This window comes from Macaca fascicularis, chromosome 13 (assembly GCF_037993035.2).
Source record: "Macaca fascicularis isolate 582-1 chromosome 13, T2T-MFA8v1.1".
Classification (NCBI taxonomy): Eukaryota; Metazoa; Chordata; class Mammalia; order Primates; family Cercopithecidae; genus Macaca; species Macaca fascicularis.
The window spans coordinates 50,958,136-50,982,673 of NC_088387.1; the positions used below are offsets into that span (position 1 = coordinate 50,958,136).

General features: G+C 53.3%; 2 protein-coding genes and 1 pseudogene across 17 annotated transcripts in view; 1 reads left to right on the forward strand and 2 right to left on the reverse strand.

The window, feature by feature from the left end:
• Positions 1-7,827, reverse strand: part of ATP6V1B1 (ATPase H+ transporting V1 subunit B1) — a 29,540-nt gene extending 21,713 nt beyond the window's left edge. For 9 of the 13 annotated variants that reach the window (XR_012422217.1, XR_010580418.2, XR_012422221.1 and 6 more), the window contains exons 1-2: positions 7,637-7,827; positions 105-160 (exon numbers count right to left, since the gene is read on the reverse strand). Coding sequence is in view for 2 of the 13 variants with exons in the window: in XM_045369123.3 (XP_045225058.1) it covers positions 105-160; positions 7,637-7,754 (174 nt within the window). In the remaining 11 variants the exon portion in view is untranslated. Of the gene's footprint in view, positions 1-104; positions 161-7,451 lie in introns of all 13 variants that reach the window. The other 4 variants (XR_012422222.1, XM_074011576.1, XM_074011579.1 and 1 more) reach the window with 2 other exon arrangements.
• Positions 7,828-10,218: 2,391 nt separating this feature from the next.
• Positions 10,219-24,538, reverse strand: part of VAX2 (ventral anterior homeobox 2) — a 33,348-nt gene continuing 19,028 nt past the window's right edge. The window contains exons 2-5 of one of the 4 annotated variants that reach the window (XR_012422224.1): positions 22,735-22,922; positions 19,671-19,733; positions 16,470-16,586; positions 10,219-10,896 (exon numbers count right to left, since the gene is read on the reverse strand). Coding sequence is in view for 2 of the 4 variants with exons in the window: in XM_005575642.5 (XP_005575699.3) it covers positions 10,459-10,896; positions 22,735-22,922 (626 nt within the window). In the remaining 2 variants the exon portion in view is untranslated. The remainder of the gene's footprint in view (positions 10,897-16,469; positions 16,587-19,670; positions 19,734-22,734; positions 22,923-24,538) is intronic. The other 3 variants (XR_012422223.1, XM_074011584.1, XM_005575642.5) reach the window with 3 other exon arrangements.
• On the forward strand, positions 13,329-13,441 carry LOC123568541 (small nucleolar RNA U13; annotated as a pseudogene).

Below are 24,538 nucleotides of genomic sequence, written 5' to 3' on the forward strand. Positions count from 1 at the left end.
GGGGCCATGGAGGGAAAGGGTAATTTAAAAGAAATCCTGCAGGGCAAGGGAGAGGCGCCCTGGGATTTGGCCTTAGTGCCAGGGAGGCGGCGGAAGAGTCTTACCTTGACCCGGTCCAGCACCACCAGAGGCCCGTTCACGCTGCACACAGTCCTGTAGGCTGGGGGAGGGGCAGGGGTGAGGAGGGGTCTCACCCCAAACACCTGCTCACACACACAGAGGCATCCTCCGCCTTCCCTTCCTCTCCACACCCCACCTCCTTCCCAGCCTGGGCCGTCAGGGTCATTAGCTGTGACAGGGCCAGCCACCATTGCTGTAAGGGTCATGCCCCTGCCCGCAGGGCCCCCGCTGCTCGGACACCTGCAGGAGGCTGGGGGAGGGCCGGGCAGAGGGCAGAGGCCTCCTCAGAGTCCGCCCCCATCACACAGAGGCCTCTCATCCCTGGGGCTGCTTCCCCTCTGGCTTCCACCCCCACCTCACCCACTCCATCCTCTCTCACTCCAAACATTTTCCAAAAGTTCCCGGCCCCCGGCTGTGGCCGAAAAGTGCCCTCCTCTGCCCTCACCAGGACTGTGTGTGTGTGGTGTGTAGGGGGTGCAGGTGTCAGTGAGAAAAACCAAATGGGGCTTCTGCTCTCATCACAAGGTTTCTGGACTCCCCAGGCTCACTGGGTGCTCAGCATGGGAGGGGAGGGAGTGCAAAGGCAGGGGAAGGAGGGAAATGCCTGCAGATGTGGCAGCTGCAGAGACCCACACATGGGAAATGAGCTCAGCTTGCACAGGGAATTGGGTTAGATGTCAAGAAACACTTCCAAACTCCCATAGAAGAAGCTGTGGACTGGCAGGAGGCAAGCATAGTTTTGGTTCTGCTAGAGGCTGGCTGAGAGACCTGGGACAATCCCTTGCCCATAGTCCTGGGATACCAGTGCTCTTCTCTGGGGTTCTTGTGATGCACCAATGAGATGAGACACCTGAAATGAAGGCACTTGGCAAGGTGGGCATGGGGCCTGTGAGGCCACTGGGTCAGTCACAGGCTGGCAGGATGCAGAGGGGAGTGGCCCAACCCCTCTTTCACAGGCAAGGAAAATGGGGCCCAGAAGTGTGAGAAGCCTTGGCCAGGGCCACACAGCACATCTGTGGCAGAGCTGGAGCTGGGACCCCACCTTGTGCTTCTTGCTGGACCACACTGGTTCTCGGCTCACTTACCCTCCTGCTTTGGACAAGCCTGGCCCCAAGCCACCACATGCCAAAGAAAAACCAGAAGTCCCTCCCCTTCCCAATCTGGATATCTGTGGTCAAACTTCTTATTTTTGTTTGATCTAAGCTCTTTTCACCAGGACTTAAACTAGGAAGACCGACTGGGCACAGTGATTCTTGCACAGATCTTTACAAGGATCCTCCAAGTGTAAGAACCATTTGGAAAACTCTGGGCCTCGAGGACAGCCAGAGATGACAAGTTCAACTTGCACTTTGCCGTAGCAGGGGAACTCCCTCAGTTCCCTGCCTTCAAACCTACCTTACAGACCTGACTGGCCTGCACCTGAGCCACCCTCTTTTTCCTTCCTATTCCCACCAAGGAGGTGTCCCTGCTTCCTTCATAGCGGGTCCTTCCTCTGCACTGGGAAACAGGCTCTAGAGATGACTCCATGGGGTGAAGGACCAGAGCCTCCCTGCCTCTCTCTCTCTCTTTCCTCTCTTCCCATGAAGCTCTGATGTTTCCAGTCCTAAAGAAACCTCGCTCAGTCCCGGTCCTTCTCCAGCTCCTCCCCTCACAAGCATGGCCTCCACTACTGGCTTTCCTTCCCCACCTTTCACCCTCTCCTTGGCCCTGTCAACTCTGGCTTCAGTGGTCTCTGATGCTATACTCAGAGCCCGGGCACTCTGCCCTCTGGAAGATCTCCTCTGGGGCTGCCCATCAGCCTCCTCTGAAGACTCACACTCACACTCCTCACTGTCAGACCTTTGGGTGCCAGAGGACTTCAAGGCTTGGCCTGGCTCTCCACTTCTCCCTCTCCTTTCCTCTGAGATCTGCTTTCTTCCTTCCCTCCCCGCTTCCTTTCTTCAAGCATATCTACTGCATGGATGCCTTCTATGTACTAAGCGAGGCAAATGAAAGTGACAAATGAAAATATGAAGTGCCTACAGGCTAAAAGGATACAGAGCAAATAACATAATTACAAACTGCAGTGGGTGCTCCTAAGGGAAAGATCAGGATGGGTGAACGAGAGTGGGAGGGAAGACCAGACTGGGTGCGCTTGGAGGAAGCATCTTATGGGAAGAGCTGTTTGAGTTGAGCCTTCAGGGTCAATGGGTCGAGCCTCCCAGGGAGCTAGGGAAAGGGCACTTCTGGCAGAGGTGAGAAAGAACTCATTCAGGGCCTTCGGGGAACAGAAAGAGGGCAGTGGGCTGGCATGCACAGGCTCACTTCAGGTGCAGTAAGACCTGTCACCTCCAAGAGGGCAAGACATCATCTGTGGTGCTCATCGCGGTGTCCCACTTCGTGGAGTAGTGCCGGGAATATGGTACACACTAAAGAAATATTTGGACAGGTACAGTGGCTCACGCCTGTAGTCCCAGTGCTTTGGGAGGCTGAGGTATATGGATTGCTTGAGCCCAGGAGTTTGAGACCAGCAATATGGTGAAGTCCCGTCTCTACAGAAAATTAAAAAATTAGCCGGGCACGGAGGAACATGCCTGTGGTCCTAGCTCTCAGGAGGCTGAGGTGGGAGGATCACCTGAGCCCAGGGAGGTTGAGGCTGCAGTGAGCTCCGATCATGCTATTACTGCACTCCAGCTTGGGTGACAGAGTAAGATCCTGTCAAGAAAGAAAAGAAAGAAAGAAAGAAGGAAAGAAAGAAAGAAAGCAAGAAAGAAAGAAAGAAAGAGAGAGAGAGAGAAAAAGGAAGGAAGGAAGGAAGGAAGGAAGGAAGGAAGGGAGGGAAGGAAAGAAAGAAAAAGAAATCTTTGCGGCTGGATTATGTTAACTGACCCCATCTGCTCCTTCCCATGCTTCCCACATCAGAACCGTTGTGTGTCCCCTCCTGACCTTCCCAAGCCTCCAAACCAAATGAGAGTCCTATCGTCCAGCCTAAAGGGTTGCACCCGTAGCACCAGTCATACGTCCTGAAAAGGCAGAGAGTAGAAGAGAAAGAGGATGCACTGGGCTAAGGGGTTGTTGGGCGTAGGAAGACTCCTCAACGAGAAAGGGTAGGAAACAGAGGCTTGGGCATTACCCTTCCCACCAATAAAAAAAAAACCTCTAAACAGCCACAGCACTCCCACACCCACATGGTGTTTGGATCAGACTGTCTGGATCGCTAGTGGATTGTGCAAGCAGGGGAATGCAGGGCAGGCAGGAGAGACCCTCATTTTTATAAGCCCCAGGGAGAGCTGGCATCTGGCATGCCACACCTGCCAAAGGGCTGCGCTGGGGGAAGAAAGCAGTGATGAAAAGATGCAGGGTGGGTGGGCTGGATAGGGAGGTGGGGGTGTGGGAGGGGATGGGGCCCAAGGACCAGAAAAGTCCAGGGAATCATTTCTAATTCCACCGCCTCCGGAGACAAGTCTTTCAACTTCCTCCCTTCCTTCACAGCTGCTCCCCCACTTCACAACCCCTGTCATGTAGAATCCCCATTAACCCTGACATCCAGCAGCTCCACCTGGGAGTGGGGGCAGCAGCAGAGTGGTGATGGGGGACAGAGGATTAGGGGATCCACACAGCCCTTCCCTCTGGAGGAGGGGCTGGCCTGGAAGAGGCCTAGAGGCGGCTGCAAAGTACTTGCCGCAGGCCCTCTGGGAGTCAGATGCCTTCCCCGGCCAGGCCACTCGGGTGATCAGGGTGAGATATCAAAGCTCAACATCTTAGCACATCAGCCTCAGCTGTGAGTTGCCTTCCTGGGCTTCTCGCAGCTTCCAGGCCTGGCTCTGCGTGAACACATCGCTTCATAGCCTGGACCCTTCTTTGCAGATAATCCACTTCCGCGGCTGTTTCTGTTCAGCACTGGACTATGTACATCCTTCAAGGCCTTGCCCCTGACTGACTACTGCAGCCCACTGGGTCCTCTCCCGACTGCTGTCCCACAGTACTATAGACAGGGACCCTAGAGGGATGATGTCTCTCCCCTCAGATGTCTTAGGGCTCTGCCCCTCCGCTGTCAGGCCAGCCTGATCTTTTCTTCTAGGCTGTTCGGTTTGGACACAGCCAAAATGGGGGCTGAGCAACAGAGGTGTCCTTGACTGCAAGCCGGTCCTTTTGTTTGTATACTGCAGCCTCCACCTCCATATGTCCCTTGCATGGAGTGGCAAAACGAGGCCCAGAAAGTGGGCTAGTTTCTCTTAGGACGCGCCACAGTTCAGGACGGTATCCTGCAGCGCTCAGCGATTATGGCCACTCTGCAACCCTGGGATGTTCGCCTGGACCCTGGAGAAGGAAGCGGGTGCATTGCCACAGGCAGAGGGGCGCTCCTTCCATGGGCCTTCCAGAGACTTTGCCGACACTCCCTCCAGCTGCCTGGCCCACCCCCTCTCCATTGTCCTAGCTGACACTTTGGGTTGTGCTCCGGCCTTCTGGCTGGTGGAGCGCCTCCCTGCCCCCACCTCCCTACCGCCTTTTCTGTCAAAGGCTCAGCGGGGCTCCCGCGCGGCCCACTAATTAGCGCTGGCCCAGCCACACCTGCAGCGTCCTGGGAGAGGGCTGAGACAGGCGCCCATGCGTGAGGCCAGGGTGGGGGCAAGCCCAGGGCAGCAGGTCCCGCACCTCCTCCCCGATCCCGCTGAAGGGATTAGGGGAGGGAGGGCAGGGGCTGGAAGCTGAGGGCTCTTCAGCCCAAGACCCTGCTTGTTGGGACTCTCTCCGTGTAACTCCTTCCCCTTCCAGTTGAGGAAATCCAGGCGGGGAAGCAAAGCCAGTGGTTTGACACTCAAGCTCCTGGGGGATCTGCGGGGATCTGACCTGGCTTCATCCCTCCAACCAGGCTGCCAGCTTGTCCTTCCTGACCTTTGCTCCTGCTGGGCACCTCCACCTGCCAAGCCCAACATCTTCTGCCCAAACAGATGAAGCTCCAGGATACCTCCTCCCCGGCTGGGAGCCAAGGCCCTTGGGGAACAATTCTAGCTCCTCCACCCTTTCTGGTGTCTCCCCCTTTCTGGCCAGTCCTCTCTCAGCCACTGCAGTGAAATCACCCTTAAAGTCTCAGGCCTCTTTAGCCCACCTGCCCAGGGAAGGCAATGCCTCTTGAGTCACCTGGACTCATCTCCACCCATGGCTGAGCGAGCCCTGGGGCCTCCTTGCCCTTAGCTCCCCCCTCCCCAGCTTTTCTGCCAGAGTTCTCCTGTCTGGGAGTGCTTACAGACCCAGGGTAGGAGGCCAGGCTGGGGGGGAGACAGGCGGAGAGGGACAGAACAACCCTGCCTCCGGTGTACTGAGGGTGCAGCCCTAAATTTTCAAACCCTTGCCAGCCCTGCGCCTGTCCACAGGCCCCAGGGAGAACCCCCCCACCCCTCCCACCCTCAGAGCCTGAGGAGGAAGCAAGTGGGGTGGGGAGGGGATTGGGAGACACTGCAGATGAAGGGACACACCGAGGAATCTGAGCATGCCCCTGGGGCTGGGAGGGCATCTGGGCTGAGCTGAGGCTAGTCCCGTGCATCCTGTGAAGACACTCCATAGGCAGCAAAAGTAAAGGTGCTGGCAGCGAGCAGAGCCTAGAGGGGCTCCCCTGCACGGACCTTTGCTCTGGGTCCCTGTTGGGTTGTTGGGTGTGAACACATTTTCCTGGGTGGAGGCCATATACAGCCAGCATCGAGGGAGGCATGCAAACATGGGGTGGCGGGGGGGACACTGCCACCCCTGGGTTCCAGCCTGGGTCAGAATCTCCAGGGAATGTTGACTATAAATAAGGGGCTGGGTGGGAAGGAGCTGACAGGAGGTGGCTCCAGGCTTGGGCCATCCTGCCCAGAGGAGTGTGGGGTTAGATGTTATCTATAGGGTCCCTGGGCATCAGGAGGTGGGAGCACATTCCAGGAAGAAGGAAAGCAGAGCATGAAGGTGCAGATCACACACCACGCTCGGCACCCAGCAGCTCCCCAGTGCCCACAGGGAGGAGGGACGGCCTGCAGGGAGTGGGGCTCATCACAACAGACTGGCAAGAGTCACACATCCTAGCTTAGGGCTCCAGGCCTGGGCTCTGGACCCAAGGGGGCCCAGTCACTGCATATTTTTGGGCCTAGGCGACCCTAACTTTGGTCTAGGGAGAATCTGGACCTCCTATCCTCCCCCAACCTCCATGGGGCAGGGCCTACAGGCCTTCCTTGAGAAATCTGACCCACCCCATTCTCACCATTTCTTCTTCGCTGGAATGTGCTCCACCCTCAGCACCTGCCTCAGGCCTCAGGAGGTGCCCCACACCCCAGGGCTCTCCTCCCATGCGCCCCTGGGCCCCTTTGCTCTGATTTCACCCCTCAGCTACCCTCTGAGTTCACGCCACCTCCTCTCCTGGCCTGGATAGTAACAGAGGAACGGAGGGAGGTGGGGTGGCTGTGTCAGGCTCACTTCCCCTCACATCACACTCCCTGTTAGGAGCCTCTGGCTCTGCATAGCTGTGGCGGCCACGCTGGTTTACTCCAGTGAGCCTCTGGCTCTGCATAGCTGTGTCGGGCCACGCTGGTTTACTCCAGTGAGCAGGGCAGCCTGAGAATTCACCAGGCCAGGGAGAGTGACCTTGGACAAGGAGATGCAGGGGTTCCTTTTGGTCCTCTGGACCTTGCCCCAGACATCTGGGCCACCCTTGCAGGACAGGCACAGGAGCCACACGTAGGGCCTCCCCTCTGAAATTGACAAGGGTACATCCCAGCGCCTGTGGACACTTCCATGCCTCAAACCTGGATACTCGTTCTTATCCCAGCTGTACACACTCTCACCTTACTCAGATATATGACCCTGCCGGAACACATACACACGTGCTCTCTCCATAAGCGCACATGCACACACATACATCACACCTAAGTGCACACACACACACCTTTGCCCTGAGTGCATAAGCATGCTGTCACACATTTCCTCACCCCAAGTGAAGGTGGGAGCACCCCCTAGACACATGCTCCTACCTGCTTATGCACACAGGCACCTCCCCAGTCGGGAGCAGAACATGACATGCACCCATTGATGTGACGCACACAAGGCACCTATTTCCTCAGGCTGAGAGTGCTGACACTCTACACTGCCACACACGCCCCTCCAAGTACACTTAATCACACCCCGCCTCACGCTGAGTGCTTGGGTGCACACTCCTCACACAGGCACGTTTACACAAGAGCAGGTGCACAGCACACCCCACTCTCAAGGGCAACTGGAAGCTGTCTCTGGACTTGGGGTGTTACGGCAGGATTGGGCTGATGACAGCTATTCCCCAGCCCCTCTTCTGGGGTAGGCTGGGCTGGGGACCTGCAACCCCTCACCTGCAGAGGTGGCCCCTGGTCCAGGTGGCCCCACGGTGTCACTCTGCTGGACAGAGAGCCCTCCAAGTCTCCCCAGGTCTTGGGTCCTCCTCCTTTTCTGAGGCAAGAAGCAGAGCCAGGGAATCTGGCAGCCCACCCCAGCTCCCCACCCTGACCTCACCCACCATGGTGGAGGGGCTACTCACTGACACGGGGGTGGGTGATGTAGTTTCGGGTGACCGCCTGCATGTGCTCTCGGGCTGCGCCTAGGTTGCAGCCACTGCTGGGGAGCCCCCCAGGCCTGCTGTCTATCTCCATGGCCATGGTGCAGTGCCCGGCTGGGAGCCCAGTGCCTGAGCCTGCTGCTGGTGGCAGCTCTGAGACCTCAGGTCCAGCTGGAGCTGGAGAGAGCTGCTCAGCCTTCCCCTGCGGCCACCCCTCCCCTCTCCCCTCCCTTCCCTCTCCTCCTCCTCTAGGTTGACAGTAAACAAGGAAGCCTCGGGCTCTGGCTCCCAAGCTTTCCTCACACTGAGTTGTGCAGGTCTGGGAGGGGCCCCGGTCACCTGGGAGCTGCAGGATGTGGAGGGAGAAGGGCAGAGGGGAGGGCTGGCTTTTTCCTGCTTCTGTGCTAGGCGGTCCCTCCCCGCCAACCCTAAACTGTGTGAATTCAGTTCCTCCCCCTGGACCTTCAGGTGCTGTCAACATTCCCACACTCGTCCCTCAGCACAGCTCTTTCTGGTCTCTCCACACCCAACTTCTGGCAGGCTGCCCTCTCTTCACTGTTCTCGCAACCTGACCTCACCCTGCACTCCTTGCCCTGACTATACCTGGATACTTCTTCCCCGCACAATTCCATCGTCATCTTTTTGAACATCTGTAGAGAATTATTTCCTGGTCAGCCTCAGTTCTGCCTCCTACATGAAGCCTTCTCTGGATTCTCTAGCAGCCAAGATTTACTAAACATCTAGCCTCTTTCCTAAGTCATGCCCTTTAGGAGAGGCCTCTCTTGTCCCTGCCACTGGGCTGTGAGCCCCCAAAAGCTGAGCCTGTGTCTCCACCCACAGACCTGGGTCTCCTGAAGCCTGTCTGTCTCATTTTATTGAGAGATCTTGAGAACGAGGGCTGGTCTCTCTCCATCTGATCGTAGAACCAGGTCTCATCTTCTCACATTCACCTCCAGAGTTCTGTACAGCAGGCCTGCCCTGACCTTTCCAGTCCAGGTCAGAAAGTAAAATAGAGGTCCCTGTATCGTATAACTAAATACCTGGAGTTATAAATCAAGCTATGTGCACAGCCTGGCCTGGGTTCCACCCAAGACCTCACCACTCCTTCCCAAGAACTCTCTTTGTGTCATGAAACTAAGAGTTGTGGTTTCTCCTGGTGAGTGGAGTGTGGTACAGGTCCACTGGGCAAGGCAGGGTGGACCCTGGATGGTAGCTGGACCTGCCCAACCCAAGGTCTTCCGGTCACCCCCATGCCTCATTCTAGACTCAGGATTTCTGCATTTCTAAGCTCCTCCCCAAACCATACCACTGAGCAGAGGGTAGGGCAGAAGTATGTTTGTCTAGGGATCACTGTCCCCAAGCACCCACTCCAGGTGACTCAGGACAGCCAATTTGAAACCAAAGCAGTGGCTACTATGTTTCTCAGAGCAGACTGGAGGAGACTGTGCTTGTTATTTCTGTTCACAGAGTCAAAATCTGACCCCGCATCCTCCCGCCTGAGGACCCATTTCAGGTCTCTGGTTCCTGTCTCGTAATGCCCATCCTTTCAAAGAACTCTCCTGTGGAGGGCGGGGGTGGGTGTGACCACCAAGGAGCAGCACGAGGAAGATCTTTGTGGTGATGGAACAGGTCTGCATCTGGATTGCAGTGGTGAGTCCACGAATCTATAAAATGACATGGCACTATGCACACACATGGTACCAATGTCAATTTCCTGGTTTTGATATTGTACGATAGGGAAGATGAAGCTTATCTGTCTCATACGATTGAGTTCCTGCCAATGGAGGGAACTTCTCTGTCCTATCTCTGCAGCTTCCTGTAAATCTACAATTACTACAAAATAAAAAGTTAAATAAAAGGGTCTTGAGCAAGACTCTTATTTAACTTTTAAAAATTTTATATTGTTTGAGCAATATAAAATATATACATTATATATATATATTTTGAGACAGAGTCTCCCTCTGTTGTCAGGCTGGAGTGCAGAGGCATGATTTCAGCTCACTGCAGCCTCCGCCTCCTGCGTTCAAGCGATTCTCCTGCCTCAGCCTCTTGAGTGGCTGAGATTGTAGGTGCCTGCCACCACGCCCAGCTAGTTTTTGTATTTTTTGTGGAGATGGGGTTTCACTGTGTTGGCCAGGCTGTGTGTATATATATTCTAAAGGGTTTCATGTTGCAGTCTGTGATGGGTAGGCCCACTCTGAACACCTGGACTCTTGCTTGCGTTTACCTTTGATGCCCTCTCTCCCTCTCTCTCGACCTGGTCTCACCTTTCATCATTCACCCTCTTCAACGTGACAATGTTTCCCTCTCTCAAGTATTTTTTATGTTTGAAAGAGAGTTTGTAAAGGGCAACATTTAACCAAAGAATTAGTGTTGGTGCCATGAGCCTCTATTGAGTGGGAGTCAGGTGCCTGCTGACCCACACATGTGAGTGCCCTGACCCCCAGAATCCCAGTTTCTGCCCCCTCCCATCTGAGATCCCTCTGACTCTAAGCCCATTTTCCCTTCCAGTGACAAGAGGGATAAAAGGGATTGAGGGGTAAGTAGTTGTGCTGTGGGCGCTGTTTCCCTTCTTGTCATTGTTTTCCTTTTATTTCAGTGAGAGACACACACACGCACACCACTCACGCACACAAGCTGCGGGACCAAGGCCGTTTGGTCTTGAGTCTCTGAGCTGGGGGGCAGGTGGGGAGGAGTGCGAGGCTGCTGCCCCTCCTCTCCGGGGCCTGCTTAGTGCAGTCCGCTGGGGCACAGGAGGCTGGGAAGGTGCTGTGCTCAGGACTCAGTGTCACAGGGTAGGAGTCTTAAGTGTTAGCTTTCTTGCCGCTGCCGGCGCTGCCCACTTTCCGTTCTAGCCAGCTGTATGGCTCGAAGGCCGAGGAACCCAGTTCGTAGCCAGCAGGCAGGTCCAGCAGTGGGGCCGAGGAAAAGCAGACAGCTGGCAGAGGGGGCGGCAGCGGGGGGGAAGCCGAGGCCGAGGGCAGCGGGTTGAGGCGTGGGGAGGAGTTCCTGGGGTCACCTAAGGAGGTGCCCCTGTGGCTGGCAGGTAGGCCTGGCAGGCTAGGGGTCAGCGCCAGGAGGCTGGGGGCCCTGGGCACAGAGAGCAGCCGGCCCTGCTCCAGCAGCCGCAGAATGTTGGAGGTAGCAAAGGCCTCGGAGGCTGAGGAGGACGCCCGCTTCTCCAGGTCTCTGCTCTGGTCTTTCTTCTGCTTGGTGCGGCGGTTCTGGAACCAGACCTTCACCTTGGGGTGGGGGAGGGGTTGTCAAGGAGGGAGATGGGACAGGCGAAGCAAAGTGGGGGCAGGCGGGAGGAGAAGAGGAGAGGAAGGGCATGGGTGGGGCAGGTGGTGGATGGGGTGGGGCAGGGTGTGAGGGTGGAGCGAAGAAGGGCATGGATGGGGCAGGTAGTGGATGGGGTGGGGAAGGGTGTGAGGGTGGAGAGAGGAAGGGCATGGGTGGGGCAGGTGGTGGATGGGGTGGGGCAGGGTGTGAGGGTGGAGCAGGAGGGAAAGAAGAGCAGATTGTTGTTAGGGTCTCCCCACAACCAGCCTGCTCTAGACCAACTGATTAGGGACTCTGGTCCCCCAAATTATGGAGGCCCCTCTACTGCTAAACTGACTCTGGCCTAGGATGGAGGAACGGATTGACAGACAGAGGATGGAGTTTGGGGGTACAACTGATGTTCTCCTCTTGACCCACATGCCCTTGGCTCAAAGTCAAGTTCACGGCCTCAGCCACCATTTATGTGCTGGTAATTCCAACTCTACCTCAAGCCCAGGAGTCTGAACTGAGATCCAGGCCACGTATCCACCTGCTTGCTAGACATCTCCCCATGGATATCTCAAAAAACACCCCAAACCCCACATGTGCAGCTCTGTCCTCCAAACAGAGGCTTCGCATGTTCCCTCTTCCATCATGGCCGCCTCCACTCACCTATGCAGGAGCCCCTCTCCCCGCTCCCTAGAGCAGACCCTCCTCTCTTCCTTTGTTCTCTCTGACCTGGACCATGGCACTGTCTCTACAGAAGCACCTCTCGACCCTGGCTGCCCATGAGAACCTGGGGAGCTTTAAGACCCTAGTTCACTTCTCACCTTGGACCAATAAACTCAGAACAGGGGAGCCTGGGACCCAGACTCTACTAGTTTTTAAAGCTCACCAGGTGGTTCCAAGGTGAAGAAACTGGTGTTTTAAAGGTGTCTCTGCCCCAGGTCTAAACTGTAACATTTAGAGGGCTTGGGGCAAGAGAAAAAATGGAAGCCTCTGGCTCATGGCCCACCCTGGCTCTGACCCACACGTGTGTGGCTGCCCTAGCCTGTTCACACTCTGCAAATAACCCCGCATTGGCTGCTTCTTGGGCCTGGGGTGCTGAATAATGTCTGTGGTCTGCCCTTGGGAGGACTGACCCTGGAGAGGCCCAGACAGGTGCTGGATGTGGGCTCAGGGCCATTTGGCAGGGAATTCTGAAACTGGACACTTTGGTGGCAGGGATGGGTGGTCTCGAAGGTGGGCACAGGCTTCTGGCAGGCTAGACCCCTTGGCTTTGCAGAGTCCTTATCACGTAGTGGGGGGGCACGGCCAGAGGAGGGGCCAGATTCCTGTCTGAGGACGGTGAGGCCTCTGCCTCCATGCTGGCTGCTGCTGCCTTTGGAGGGAGCTCTTTCTAACCTGATCTGACCGTTGCCCGGTTTGAAGTTTTTAGCAGCACCCTCCCGCCCCATCACCTATAAAGGCCAAGTTTCTCAACGTGACACCAAGTGTGACTGGATGTGGCAGGTTGTTGAGGGGGACTTCTGTTGGCCACACAAAGCTGAGGACACTGTGGTGCCACAGTCTGAAGAGAGTCACCAGCATCATGGAAGAGGTCTTTTTCAGGGCCTCTGAGAGGAGGTAGAACTGGCCCTGCCCCTACCACTCAGCACCCAGTGCTCCAACCCCCTTCCTAGTCTACATGAGGAAAGGGAACTGGGCAGGAAGCTCAGGCTCAGTCCCCTGGGGGCCACAGAACCTCATGGGAGGAAGGGTGTGCTGCCCCACAGACACAAGTTGGGGGAGGGCCCAAAAGAATCACTTGTAGGCACTAGGAGAGACTGGCATTCATGCCCCAGTCCAGAAACTCATCAGGCCACAGCACCTACAGGCCCATGTCATGGGGGCCACCATGGGAGGACCCAGAGTTGTTTCCCTGGGAACACAGAGGCCAACCCTGCTCCTCACCTAGAGCTGGGGCAGGTGTACCAGGAGGGAGGTTGAGAACCGTGGAGGGGAGGGCCCAATAAGAAAAGGTCAGGAAGACCTTGCTGGTCCCTTCCTGTAAGGAAGGTTTTGAGAAGGTGCCAAGAAATGGGTGGAGGAGGAGGCTGGAGCCAGAGGGTTGCCCAGGTTAAGAAGACAGGCAGAACCAAGGCAGACTAGGCCACCTTGGCCATGCCAGACATCACCACCTCCTAGGAGTGACTGGCCCTCCAGCAAAGGCCTTCAGAAAGTGAGGCCTGGGTGCCTCCCCTCCTCACACCAGAAGATGTCCAGTCTTTTAAAAATATCTCCGCCTCCTTGAAGCCACCCTCTACCCTCTGATCCTGGAGGAGGTGGCTGTTGGGGGAAGAGGGAGCAAGTGACTGAGACAGATCACAATCCCCTCCAGAGGCTGCACTGGGAGGAGGCAGAGTGGGCAGGGGTCCTTTCGTAGTTCTTCAGCAGGATGATTGCGTGTTCATGCTCCTATGTGAGATGTGCTTTCCTCAAACCTCAAACCTTGCTGGCAAGCAGTGAGTCAAGGCTGTTCTGAGTGGGGAAGCAGTGTGGGGCTTCAGGAGAAGATGAGATTTAAACTAGATGTGAGCTTGGTGTTTTGAAGGACATTGGATTGAGTTTCTTTCTTTATTTTTGTTTTTAGAGACAAAGTGTTGGTTTTCTGCCCAGGCTGGAGAGCACTGGTGTGATGAGAGCTCACTGCAGCCTCAAAATCCTGGCCTCAAGCGATCCTCTTGCCTCAGCCTCCCAAGTTCTGGGACTATAGGTGCACACCACCGCACCTGGCGGACACAGATTCAATAACCAAAAATGACCAGAAAGTTATGGGATCTACTTGAGGTTGATTGCTTCCTTTATGTGTTCATTCACTCATCAGATATACACTGAGGCCCAGGGAATCAGCAGTGAACAAAGCCGAGTGAATCCTTGCCATGTGGAGTGGGCAGTGGAGTTGGGGAGGCAGAGGATGAACAACAAACACAAACAAGCCTATCTGTCAATTGGCAACAAGGACTTTGAGCCGTGTTTCTCAAATTATTTGAGGTGAGGACCATTTATTAAGTGTCCAATTTTGTTGAGGACCAATACTTTAAAAAAATACAATTAAAATGAATTACTGGAAAGATTACTATATACATTTTTTTTTTTTTTGAGATGGAGTCTCACTCTGTAGCCCAGGCTGGAGTGCAGTGGCACGATCTCGGCTCACTGCAACCTCCACCTCTGGGGTTCAAGTGATTCTCCTGCCTCAGCCTCCTGAGTAGCTGGGATTATAGGCGTGTGCCATCACACCCAGCTAATTTTTGTATTTTTAGTAGAGACAGGGTTTCACCATGTTGGCCAGGCTGGTCTTGAACTCCTGACCTCATGATCTGCCCACCTCAGCCTCCTAAAGTGCTGGTATTACAGGCATGAGCCACTGCACCAGGCCTTTTCTAAATACCTATTGTCTATTTCTGTACTTACCGTGTCATAGACAGGTAACAGTTTATGGGCTGGCAGTGGCCCAAGGGTCATACTCTGGGGGGCACTGCTTTAGAGAAAGGTGGCAGGATAGCGGACAGGAAGGAGCGGGGGTGACTATTTTGTTAATGGAATGACACATGCAGCCTCCCTGAAGAGGAGACATTTGAAGAAGATACCAGTAAGGGATGGTCAAGGGAGATTCAGCCAAACCTAGCTAAAGGCAGTGACTGGAAAGAAGAAAATCCTTTCCTATTTGTCACCTCTGGAATCTGACTGCTGAGGGAAGCAGTCCCACCAGATCCTCAAGGACCATAGCGCTGCACACTGCTGCATTCCCTGTCCCTGCTGGGAAGCTTCCTGACCTTTTAGCCAAGCCAGCACCTCCCCGTCCTAGGACGTGAAGCCAGGCACCACCTCCAGGAACCCCTGAGCCTCAGTGTCTCATCTTTAACATGGGGACAATAATACTTGGCTATTGCAGAGATGAAAGAAGAAAACCCATTGAGGGGGCTTAGCATCATGCCTGGCCCACGGGAAATGTGGGTAGTTATTTATCGCTTGCTTTCTTTGTTTCTAGCTCTGTTTCTGAACTAGAGGGAGAGGAGACACAGATGTCATGATTCTGGTCCTTGGGAAGCTGAAGGTCTAGTGGGGGAGTGGCACTAACTCATTACCGACAAACAGAGGGCAATTCGTACTCAGGGAGTGGCAGTAACAGGGTGTGACAGATGAATGACCAGGCATTTGCAAGGTGCTCTCCCACATATCCCATCTTCCTTCAGCTCTGAGTGTAGCAAGGAGAGGTGGGTGTGAGCTGGTGATGGGTTTGGGCATCTCCTGAGAAGGTGAGCCTGGACTCTAGGAGAGGAGAAGTCAGAGGCAGATGGAGCAGGGGCTGGGAGCAGGGGCTGGGACCAGGGGTGCTTGTTTCTTGGCCACATATGGGCTAGGTCAGGAATTCTCAAACTTGGCCGCACATTGGAATTTTCTGGGACAATGTCCAGGCCTCATTCCACACCCATATTAAATCAGAATCTCTAGGGAATGGGGCTGAGGCCTGAGTATTCTTCTAAAGCTCTGTGGGTGATTCTAATGTGCTTCCCAGCATTGCAAACTTCAAGAGCAGGAGTAAGAAGGCTCAACTCTCTACTTCCCACCATCAATCCCATCAGGCCCATCAGGCCGTAACAAGTAGGTTCATAAGGTCCTGCAAATGTTGTCTCTCTGTCTCTCTGAAGAACAGACAGGCTCAGAACCCTCTGAATGTGTCCCTCCTCCCCCAGGAGGCCTTCATTTCCACCTCCGGGTCATCCTCTTCTCAAGGTTAAATCCAAAGTGATCCGTCCTTTTCCGCTTCTGGGAAACCATTCCTAGCCAACTTCACAGGGCGGCGAGGCCAGCACGCCTCTCCCCTCACCTGCTCAGTGCACCTTCTGGGCTGTCTCCCTCCTCTGTCTTCTCAGGGCCCTGTGTGACCTCCTGGAGGCTGTCATCTTGACTCCCTGGGACTCAGTGAGTGCTTGGTGCCTGCCCTGCCCGCCTCCCGATCTCTTGCTGGGCCACACTGTGACCCATGGCCCCGCCCCGCTCCCTGATGTCTTGCTAGGCCACACTGTGACCCACAGCTGCGCACCAGGGGATGGGCATGGTTTCCACTTGGCTGCCAGGACTACAGAGGAATTTTCCAGGAGATTACCCACCAGCTTCTTTGGGATCATGGTCAGTATTAAATTCCAAGATTCATTGTTGATCTGGAAATGGCATTCTTCTTTTAAAGACTGTTTCCTGTGACCATGGGCCCATACTTAATCTGAGGTGAGCGGTATCTGTGTATCTAGGATGGCCTGGTTTTTGTAATCTGCACTGGAAAGGTATAATCTATTCTGCTGTTCTGGAAGAAGCCATCTGGGGCACAGGCATCAAGCATGAGGCTGAGGACAATGCTGAAGGGCTGGACCAGCTCTTATCCAAGCTAACTGGGCATCCCGGGGGCATACTGGGACTTGGCAGTTTGTTCTCCGCCTGACTCCTGGGCTCCTGGCCCTAAGAACGTCCTCCAGGCCAGCTGCAGGAGGGGAGTCCTGAGCCAGCCTCTCACCTTCCCTTCCTCTGCAGCCACATCCTCTTATGTCCTGCTCGGACCCTGGTACTCCGGTCATTCATTCAGCAACACAGAAATATCAAGCATTTGATGCAAGCCAGGCATTGCCAGGTGCTGAAAAAACAAAGATAAATAAAACTCCATTTTGACCCTCTTGGCTGTCAGGCACTAGCAGGGTGGGTCATGGGCAAGCAGTAAGTGTTATGGTATGGTAAGTGTTTTGGTCGAAGTAGCAGACAATATAGTGGAGAATCAGAGGTCAGACAGCCCCTAATTCAATTCTGGTTCCCTTACTAGCTAGATGACTTAGGACAAGTTACTTAACTTCTTGGTGCCTCAGTTTCCCCATCAGTAAAACAGGGTTCATAACTCTTCCTCATAGTTTTGTTGTAATGACTCCGTAGGCTAATAATCATGGACTTAGTAAAGTGCCTGGCAGATGATGAAGTCTTTTTTTTTTTTTTTGAGATGGGGTTTACTCTGTCGCCCAGGCTGGAGTGCAGCGGCACAATCTCGGCTCACTGCAAGCTCCGCCTCCCGGGTTCACGCCATTCTCCTGCCTCAGCCTCTCAAGTAGCTGGGACTACAGGCGCCTGCCACCACGCCTGGCTAATTTTTTGTAATTTTAGTAGGATGGGGTTTCACCGTATTAGCCAGGATGATCTCAGTCTCCTGACCTTGTGATCCGCCTGCCTCGGCCTCGCAAAGTGCTGGGATTATAGGCGTGAGCCACCGTGCCCAGCCTATGATAAAGTCTTTTAAGCAACATGGTGATCACATCTGGTCAAATTTGCTCACTTTTCCGTAAGCCAGTGATTCTCAGACATCACTGTGCACCTGGAATGAAAAGTATATAGGTTGTGGGATCTTCCCTAGAAATCTGACTGGGAACCTCTGGGCTGAGGGTGGCACAGGCATCTGTATTTTACCCCAGGGGAGCTGTACGTACAGCTGGTCTCCAGAGCATACCTTGAGAAATGCTGCTTTAATCAAACACCAAACTTTCTTTTTTAAACAAAGCATGGTGACAAGGTGTATCAGAATGTTTCTAAAATTAAGGAGAACTGGACTAAATGGGGCTGTCCCTGTTCTCCAACATGAGAAGAGCTTTGAGTGCATGCTACTGTTGGGCTGATAAAGGTGGGCAGAGGGTTCTTTTGTAGTCTCAAGAGAGAGATTCCTCTGAGGCTGCCCCTGCTCTCCAGGGCAGCCATGCACAGCCTCTATTTCACAGCCATGGAGTCTGGGCAAGGCTGGGACGGAGGTCAGCTGCACTGTGTCTTGCTCACTGTTCCTACTGTGGTGGACTCTTTATCCTGCAGAGCCCTGTGGGTGGTGGGGAGCCAAGGAAAGGGCTTCCCCGTTCTGCCTGCCCAATCCTGTAAGTGGGCTTCTGATTTAAATCTGCAGACAACTCAACTGAATTGGGCATGCTAGATTATAAAAAGAGACTAGCCATGGAAATGGGCCCTGAGCAAGCTCTGTGTTTTCTCTGCCTGAATTGGAACCATGCCTGGGTCCTCTGAGTATCCAGGGAAGAAGGTAGAGATGCTGTTTGGCAGAAGGAAGAGAAGAGAAAAAAGAGAGAAGAGAAGAGATAAGAAGAGAGAAGAGAGGAGAGGAGGAGAGGAGAAACAGAGAGAGAAGCAGGTATTTTGGAGAGCAGTTGGAGCGCATATTCAGCAGAGCACTGGGAGGAAGGTCTGTGAGCAGCTGGTGCTGAATCTGTTGGGCCCAAAAGAACCTTTGGCTTTCAGTCTCTTCCAATTCCTGGCTACACCGTGGTTCCCGTTATTGAATTTCCACAAGGCTATGGCTTCTGTTTTTATCCCTGGGGAGACCACCCATTATCTGAGGGCACCTGAAGGAATTTCTTATCTTTTCCCCCAAAAGAGCTCTGACAGAGACTCTCAGATAACTTAACTTAAATCAGAGAAAAACCAGTCCTCCCCAAAATCTGACATGCCTTCCTGACATCTCTGCTGGGATCTCAAACTTAACTAATCCAAAACAATATTCTTGATTACGCTCCCACCATCTTGCTTCTCCCCTACTTTCTCAACTCGTTAAATGGTGTCACCATTCTCCCAATTGTTCAACCCAAACCACTTCCTTTCCCTCACCCTGTGCGTGTAATCCATGAGCAAGTCCTAACAGGTTCCAGCGCTAAATTAGAGTACCTCTCACGTCAGTGCGCTTCTCTTCTCCACCACCGCTCTGTTCAAGGTCCATGTCAGTAGTCCCTACCCATCCACTCCTGTCCCCTGTGGTCCCTTCCCTGGGTGGCAGCCAGAGCAACTTCTGTAAAATGCCAATCATCTCCTGTCACTTTCTCTTCAATGTATTATCATGATCTCTAAGCCCCGCATGATCCTCCCCTACCTACTTACTCAATTACCCTGTAGCTCCAGCCACTCTGGCCTTCTGACACTTCTAGAGCATTCTATGCCAGTTCCTGCCCCTCAGGTCTTCATAGTTACCCTCTGCCTTGACATGTCCTGGCTCCTCATCTGGCTGTCTCTTCCTTCTCACTCAGGCCTAAGCTCAATGTCATCTTCTCAAAGAGGCCTTCCCTGAACACCTCAATAAAACACTTCCTTCTAGTCTCTCTCCTATGACCCCATTTGAGCTCCCTCATAACACTTATCACTCTTGGAAATCCAGTTTGTCTTTGTCTCCATGGATCTTAACTGCACAAGGGCAGATGCCTGGTCTGTTTTGTTCTAAGCTATAGCCCTAGTGCCTAGAAGAGTACCCGCTATATAGTAGATATTCAATAATATTTTTGAACAAAAGTATGGGTGAACATACTGAGAATGCCACAGAATCCTAGCTACAAGTTAGTTAACCTCTCTGAGGCTTAGTTTGCTTAAATGGGGATAATAGGACCCATAAAGCCATCTTCTTCTAAAGGTTAAATGAGCTCATGAATGCGCCTGCTGCAAATCTTGAGCAAGTTATTTATTTAACTTTTCTATGCCTCAGTTTCCTTTTTTTTAAAGTGGAAACCATATACTCTTATTGGCTGGGCATGGTGGCTCACACCTATCATCCCAGCACTTTGGAAGGCGGAGGAGGAAGGATTACTTGAGACCAGGAGTTCCAGGTCAGCCTAGGAAACAAAGCAAGACCCTGTCTCTACAGTAAATAAATGAATGAATGAATGAATAAATAAATAAATAAATAAATAAGACTTACTGTCGTATGCTAATGAGGTGATTCAGGGTGGATCTCTAGGTAGTTTCAGGACTGGGGCTGGTTCTAGAAAGACCATACTTGTGATTAGAGGGTGGAAACTTTCAGCCGACCCCATTTTTTCCTTCTAGGCAGGGGAGGGAAATGGAGATTGGATTATAGTCTTTTTTTGTTTGTTTTTGAGATAGAGTCTTGCTCTGTCACCCAGGCTGGAGTGCAGTGGAGCTAACATGACTCACTGTAGCCTTGACCTCCTGGGCTCAAACAATCCTCTCGCCTCAGCCTCCCAAGTAGCTAGTACTACAGGTGTGTGCCACCACACCCTGCAGTTTACTGTTTAAACTGTAAAAAATGTTTCAAAAAACTGTTTTAGAGATGAGGTCTCCCTGTGCTGCCCAGGTTGGTCTTGAACTCCTGGGATCCTGAGTGATCCTCCCTCCTTGGCCTCCCAAAGTGCTGGGATTACAGGCATGAGCCACTGTGCCAGGCCAGCCTGGATTTAGTCTTGAACAAGGAGACCAGGAGAACTTCTGGTTGGTGAACACGTGGAAGCGGTGGGAACAGGGACACTGGAAACGGTATGGGAGCTCCACGCACCTCCCCCTTACCTTGCCCTTTGCCTCTTCCATCTGGCTGTTCCTCACTTGTGTCATTTATAACAAACCAGCAAGGGTAGGGGAGGTGTTTCCTGAGTTCTGTGCGTCATTCTAGTGAATTGTCAAACCTGAAGAGGGTGATGTGGGAGCCCCCAGTTTTAGGCCAGTCCATTCAGAAGCACAGGTGGCTCCTGAAACTTGAGTCTGCTGTGGCACTGTCTTGTGGGACTGAGCCCTTAACTTGTAGGGTCTGAGCTAGCTCTGGGAATTGCTGTCAGTATTGAACTGTTGAATATACTCAGTGACGCTGGAGAATTGGAGCACTGCCTGCTGGTGGTTGGAACATACCATACGCTTGGTGTTGGAAGAAAAATCTCACATGTATCCCACAAGGTTGTGGTGAGGACTAAACTAGTTAGACTATGTCACACCCTTGGAACAGGACCTGGTGCATGGGAAGTGCTCAATAAGCATCAGCTGTCCATGACTTTTACTATCTGTCAACCCTAGGACTGGGGACAGAGAAAGGAGGGTCATCAGTGGGAACAGTGCGGAGGACTCACTGAGGGCCTACTGTGTGAGCAGCTGTGTTCTGGTTTCCTTGCGGAGCACGACGAGGGGCCGTGGCCTATAAACACATTCTTGCCCTTGGGAAGCAAATACTGGTGGAGATCCAACACCACACACATGTACACATACGCGCACACTCACACACACACACGTACACATGCGCACACACACACACATTCTCTCTCTCTCTCTGTGTCTCTCTCTCCAGGTCAAGCCATGTGGAAAGGTCTCTTGGGAAGAGGGCAAGGCACCTGCAGAAGGCTTCCTGGAAGAGGAGGGGCTTGGGCTTGACCTCCAAGGGCAGCTCCGTGTAGGGAATACGGGCCTCGGTGACTTCCCCAGGAGCTCTGGCCTGGCCCTGCCACTGCAGCCTCCTCTCTGAACACAGGCCAGGCTTCCCAGCCCCCTGTTGAGCCCAGCTGGAGAGAGGCCCTGAAGGGTTGTTTGGGAGCTCTGCAGTGGCAGCTGGGGGAAAACAAGTGCAGGTGGAGATGACCCAGCCCTGCAGGACAGCAGCTGCTGTCCTTCCCCAGCCTGCCCCTCCTCCTGGTCTGCCCCTCCTCTGCCTCTCGCCCCTTCTTGCCTCTTCCTCTGTCTTACACTCAGTGTACCCCAGGAGGAGCCTGCTCACCCCTCAAGGGGACCAGGACTTCCACGGGCATCTGACTATCCCCTCCCCAGGGGTGGGCTACACAGCACTCTGTTGGTGGGATTTGAGGGGCTGGAGGAATTACACTGAGGGAAGCAGGGAGAGCTGACCTCACTGAGGCAGGGACACAGGGGAGGACAGCAGCCACACAGCACAGAGGGGAAGCCCTCACTCCAGCACAGCCTCCTGCCTCACTCCAGGAAGGAAACCAGCACACTGCTCCAGACCAGCGCTTCCTCACTCCCCTCCTCCCTTCCTCTCCACTTTCTCAATCCTATTTTGGCCATTGTTTGCAATGCATGTATTGATTGATCTCCCTCAAATATGAAAGCAAACTACTAGAGCTCTGGCTGAAAGAAGGGTCTCTGAGTTATTCTTTGACAAGCTCAAGGAAGGTTGCCCGTTTATAGGCAGCATGAAGACGAGAGACTGCTTGTCCAAAGCCCAGCTCTGGAACGAATTAGTTCTCTGACCTTGGGCATAACTTCCTGTCACCTGTAACATGGGAATGACATCATCTGCTTCTTGGCAGGGATTAGTTACTTAACATAGGCAAAGCACTTAGTGCCTGACACATGTTAAGTACTAAGTATTATTATTATCATTAGTAGTAGTATTCTGTAGCTCTAGTACCAGCTTGAAGGGTCTCCATTCATACAGGGTAGGTGCTTAATTTACAAAAGTTTTTTTTCTTTCAAGTTAAGCATACTTCTGTTAAAATGCCAGTCCTACCCAGGTGAAGGGGGTGTGCAGACCCCTCCTTTCCAACAAGAGACTGAGGCACCCTGAGATGAAGGGAAGGTGATGGAGAGTGGGAAAGGGCCGGAAATGGAGAAGCAAGAGGTCCCCAGCCCAATTTTATAATGTTTCATCTTCCCCAGAATCTTTATTTCCAACCAACCAAGCCCTCACCATCCCTTCTCGTCACTCCTCTTACATGCCAACACCCCCTCAAGCCATTCCCTGCGCCCTGAGGGCTGCTCTCCCCGTTTCTCTGAACCTTTTCCATATTCCATCCAAAAGTGCCTGATGTATCCAGAAGGCCCTCGCTGGCATTTCCTGACTGTCTATGGTCACGGTGTGTTTATTTGCTCTTTCGCTCTCATTTACCTGTAGCTGAAAGTCTTTCCCTCGTGTTTGTCTGAACTCCTCCGAAGTTGGGTCTCCCTGTAGCAGTTCACAGGGCCTCATATCCCCAGGAGTTCCCAGGCTGCCAGGACAAGAGTGGAGTGGCCTGGCCCTGGTCTCTTACCTGGGTCTCGGAGAGGTTTAGCTGGCGGGCCAGCTCAGTGCGCTCGCGGCCCACCACGTACTGGCAGCGCTGGAACTCCATCTCCAGGCGGTACAGCTGCTCGGCAGTGAAGGATGTACGTGTCCGCTTGGGCCGGTCCAGGTCCAGGCCCTTAGGCAGGACAATTTCCCGAATTGTCCCCTTGGCATCTGCAGAGACCATGAAAGGAGCCAGGTTAGTTCATTAGCTAGGGAGTTAGATCACCAGAAAGCATCTTAATAAAAGGTGGTGTGATCTATCGCGGAGCTCCTCTGGCCTGGATCTGGTTGCATGACCTGTAACAAGTTGCTCACCCTCTCTGGGCCCAGATTCCTTAACCACCCAATGCAGGATATTGTATCAAATGAGTGGCTAAATGTATGTGAATAGGCCTCAGTACAAATACCATCATGGTCTGGGAAGAAAGGACTCACTCTGACCCAGCCAGGATTCTGGGCCTTTGCAGAGTACGGAACAGATGGGAAAAATATGCTGGATCCTCAAGTACATAGGGAATGATGGGTTAGAATTGAGTGTGATCAATCAGGTAAGGCTTACTGGAGAGGTCAGAGCCGGGTCCTAAGCTGTGTGTGTGTGTATGCGTTGTGTGTGTGTGCATGCATGAAGGAGTGTTATCCACAGACCTGGGGTCCATGAGGAGGCGGCTAGCTGATGAGGGGCAGAGGACAGTCTGGGGAGCTGAGGTCCCCAGGAGGAGCCCAAGGACAACTGCTGTCATATCAGGCTGCTGGGATGCTTTCCAGATGGGGGCTTCTGCCACTCCCCATATACCTAGTCCTGAACAGTAGGGCCACTCCTGGACTCTGACCAATGCCCTCCACGCACAGTGCCTCCAATATTTTGGAGCCCACTGAAGAGAGATTGAAAACCCAGCAGCCCATGTTCCCCATGCACTCCTGATAAAGAACTTAGTCACATTTAACTACAGGGGTGGAGATGATGTTTGGCCCACACATACTGATGGCTTGAAATCTAGTTATTAGAACATTTTCTGTTACAAATTAGATTGTGGAAATATGATTTACAAAATCACTACCAACAAATGATGTCCATGATAACGAAGCTAAACTAACAGGAATTTCCATTACTTAACATTGGCAATGGGAAGCTTACCAACTCAAGGACGCCGTGAGGAAACCCAGGGAAGAAAGCAACCCTCCACAGGTGCAGGAATTCCAATACCCTCCAGGGGGCGCACGCAGTCGGAGTTTGCAACGCGGCCAGACTGGGCAGTGGCTGTTGACGTTGCAGCCATAACAAAGGGTGACACGTCTGCAGTACTTGCTCTGGGTCAGGCACTTAATTTAATTTAATTTTGTTTTGTTTATTTATTTTTTGAGACAGGGTCTCACTCTCTCGCCCAGGCTGGAGTGCAGTGGCGCATCTCAGCTTACTGCGGTCTCGACTTCCTGGGTTCAATCCATCCTCCTACTTCAGCCTCCTGAGTCGCTGGGACTACAGGAGCGCACCACAACGCCCAGCTAATTTTTGTATTTTTTGTAGAGACGGGGGCATAGGGGATTTCACCGTGTTGCCCAGGCTGGTCTGTAACTTCTGGGCTCAAGTGATCCGCCCTCCTCAGCCTCCCAAAGTGGTGGGATTACAGGCGTGAGTCACTGCACCCGGCCTTATGTTATTTTTATTTTTTTCTTTGTTTTTAAAAAATGAGATGGGGTCTCACCCAGGGTGGTTTTGAACTCCTGGGCTCAAGTGATCCTCTTGTCTCAGCCTTCCAAAGTGCTGGGATTGCAGCTGTGAGCCACCA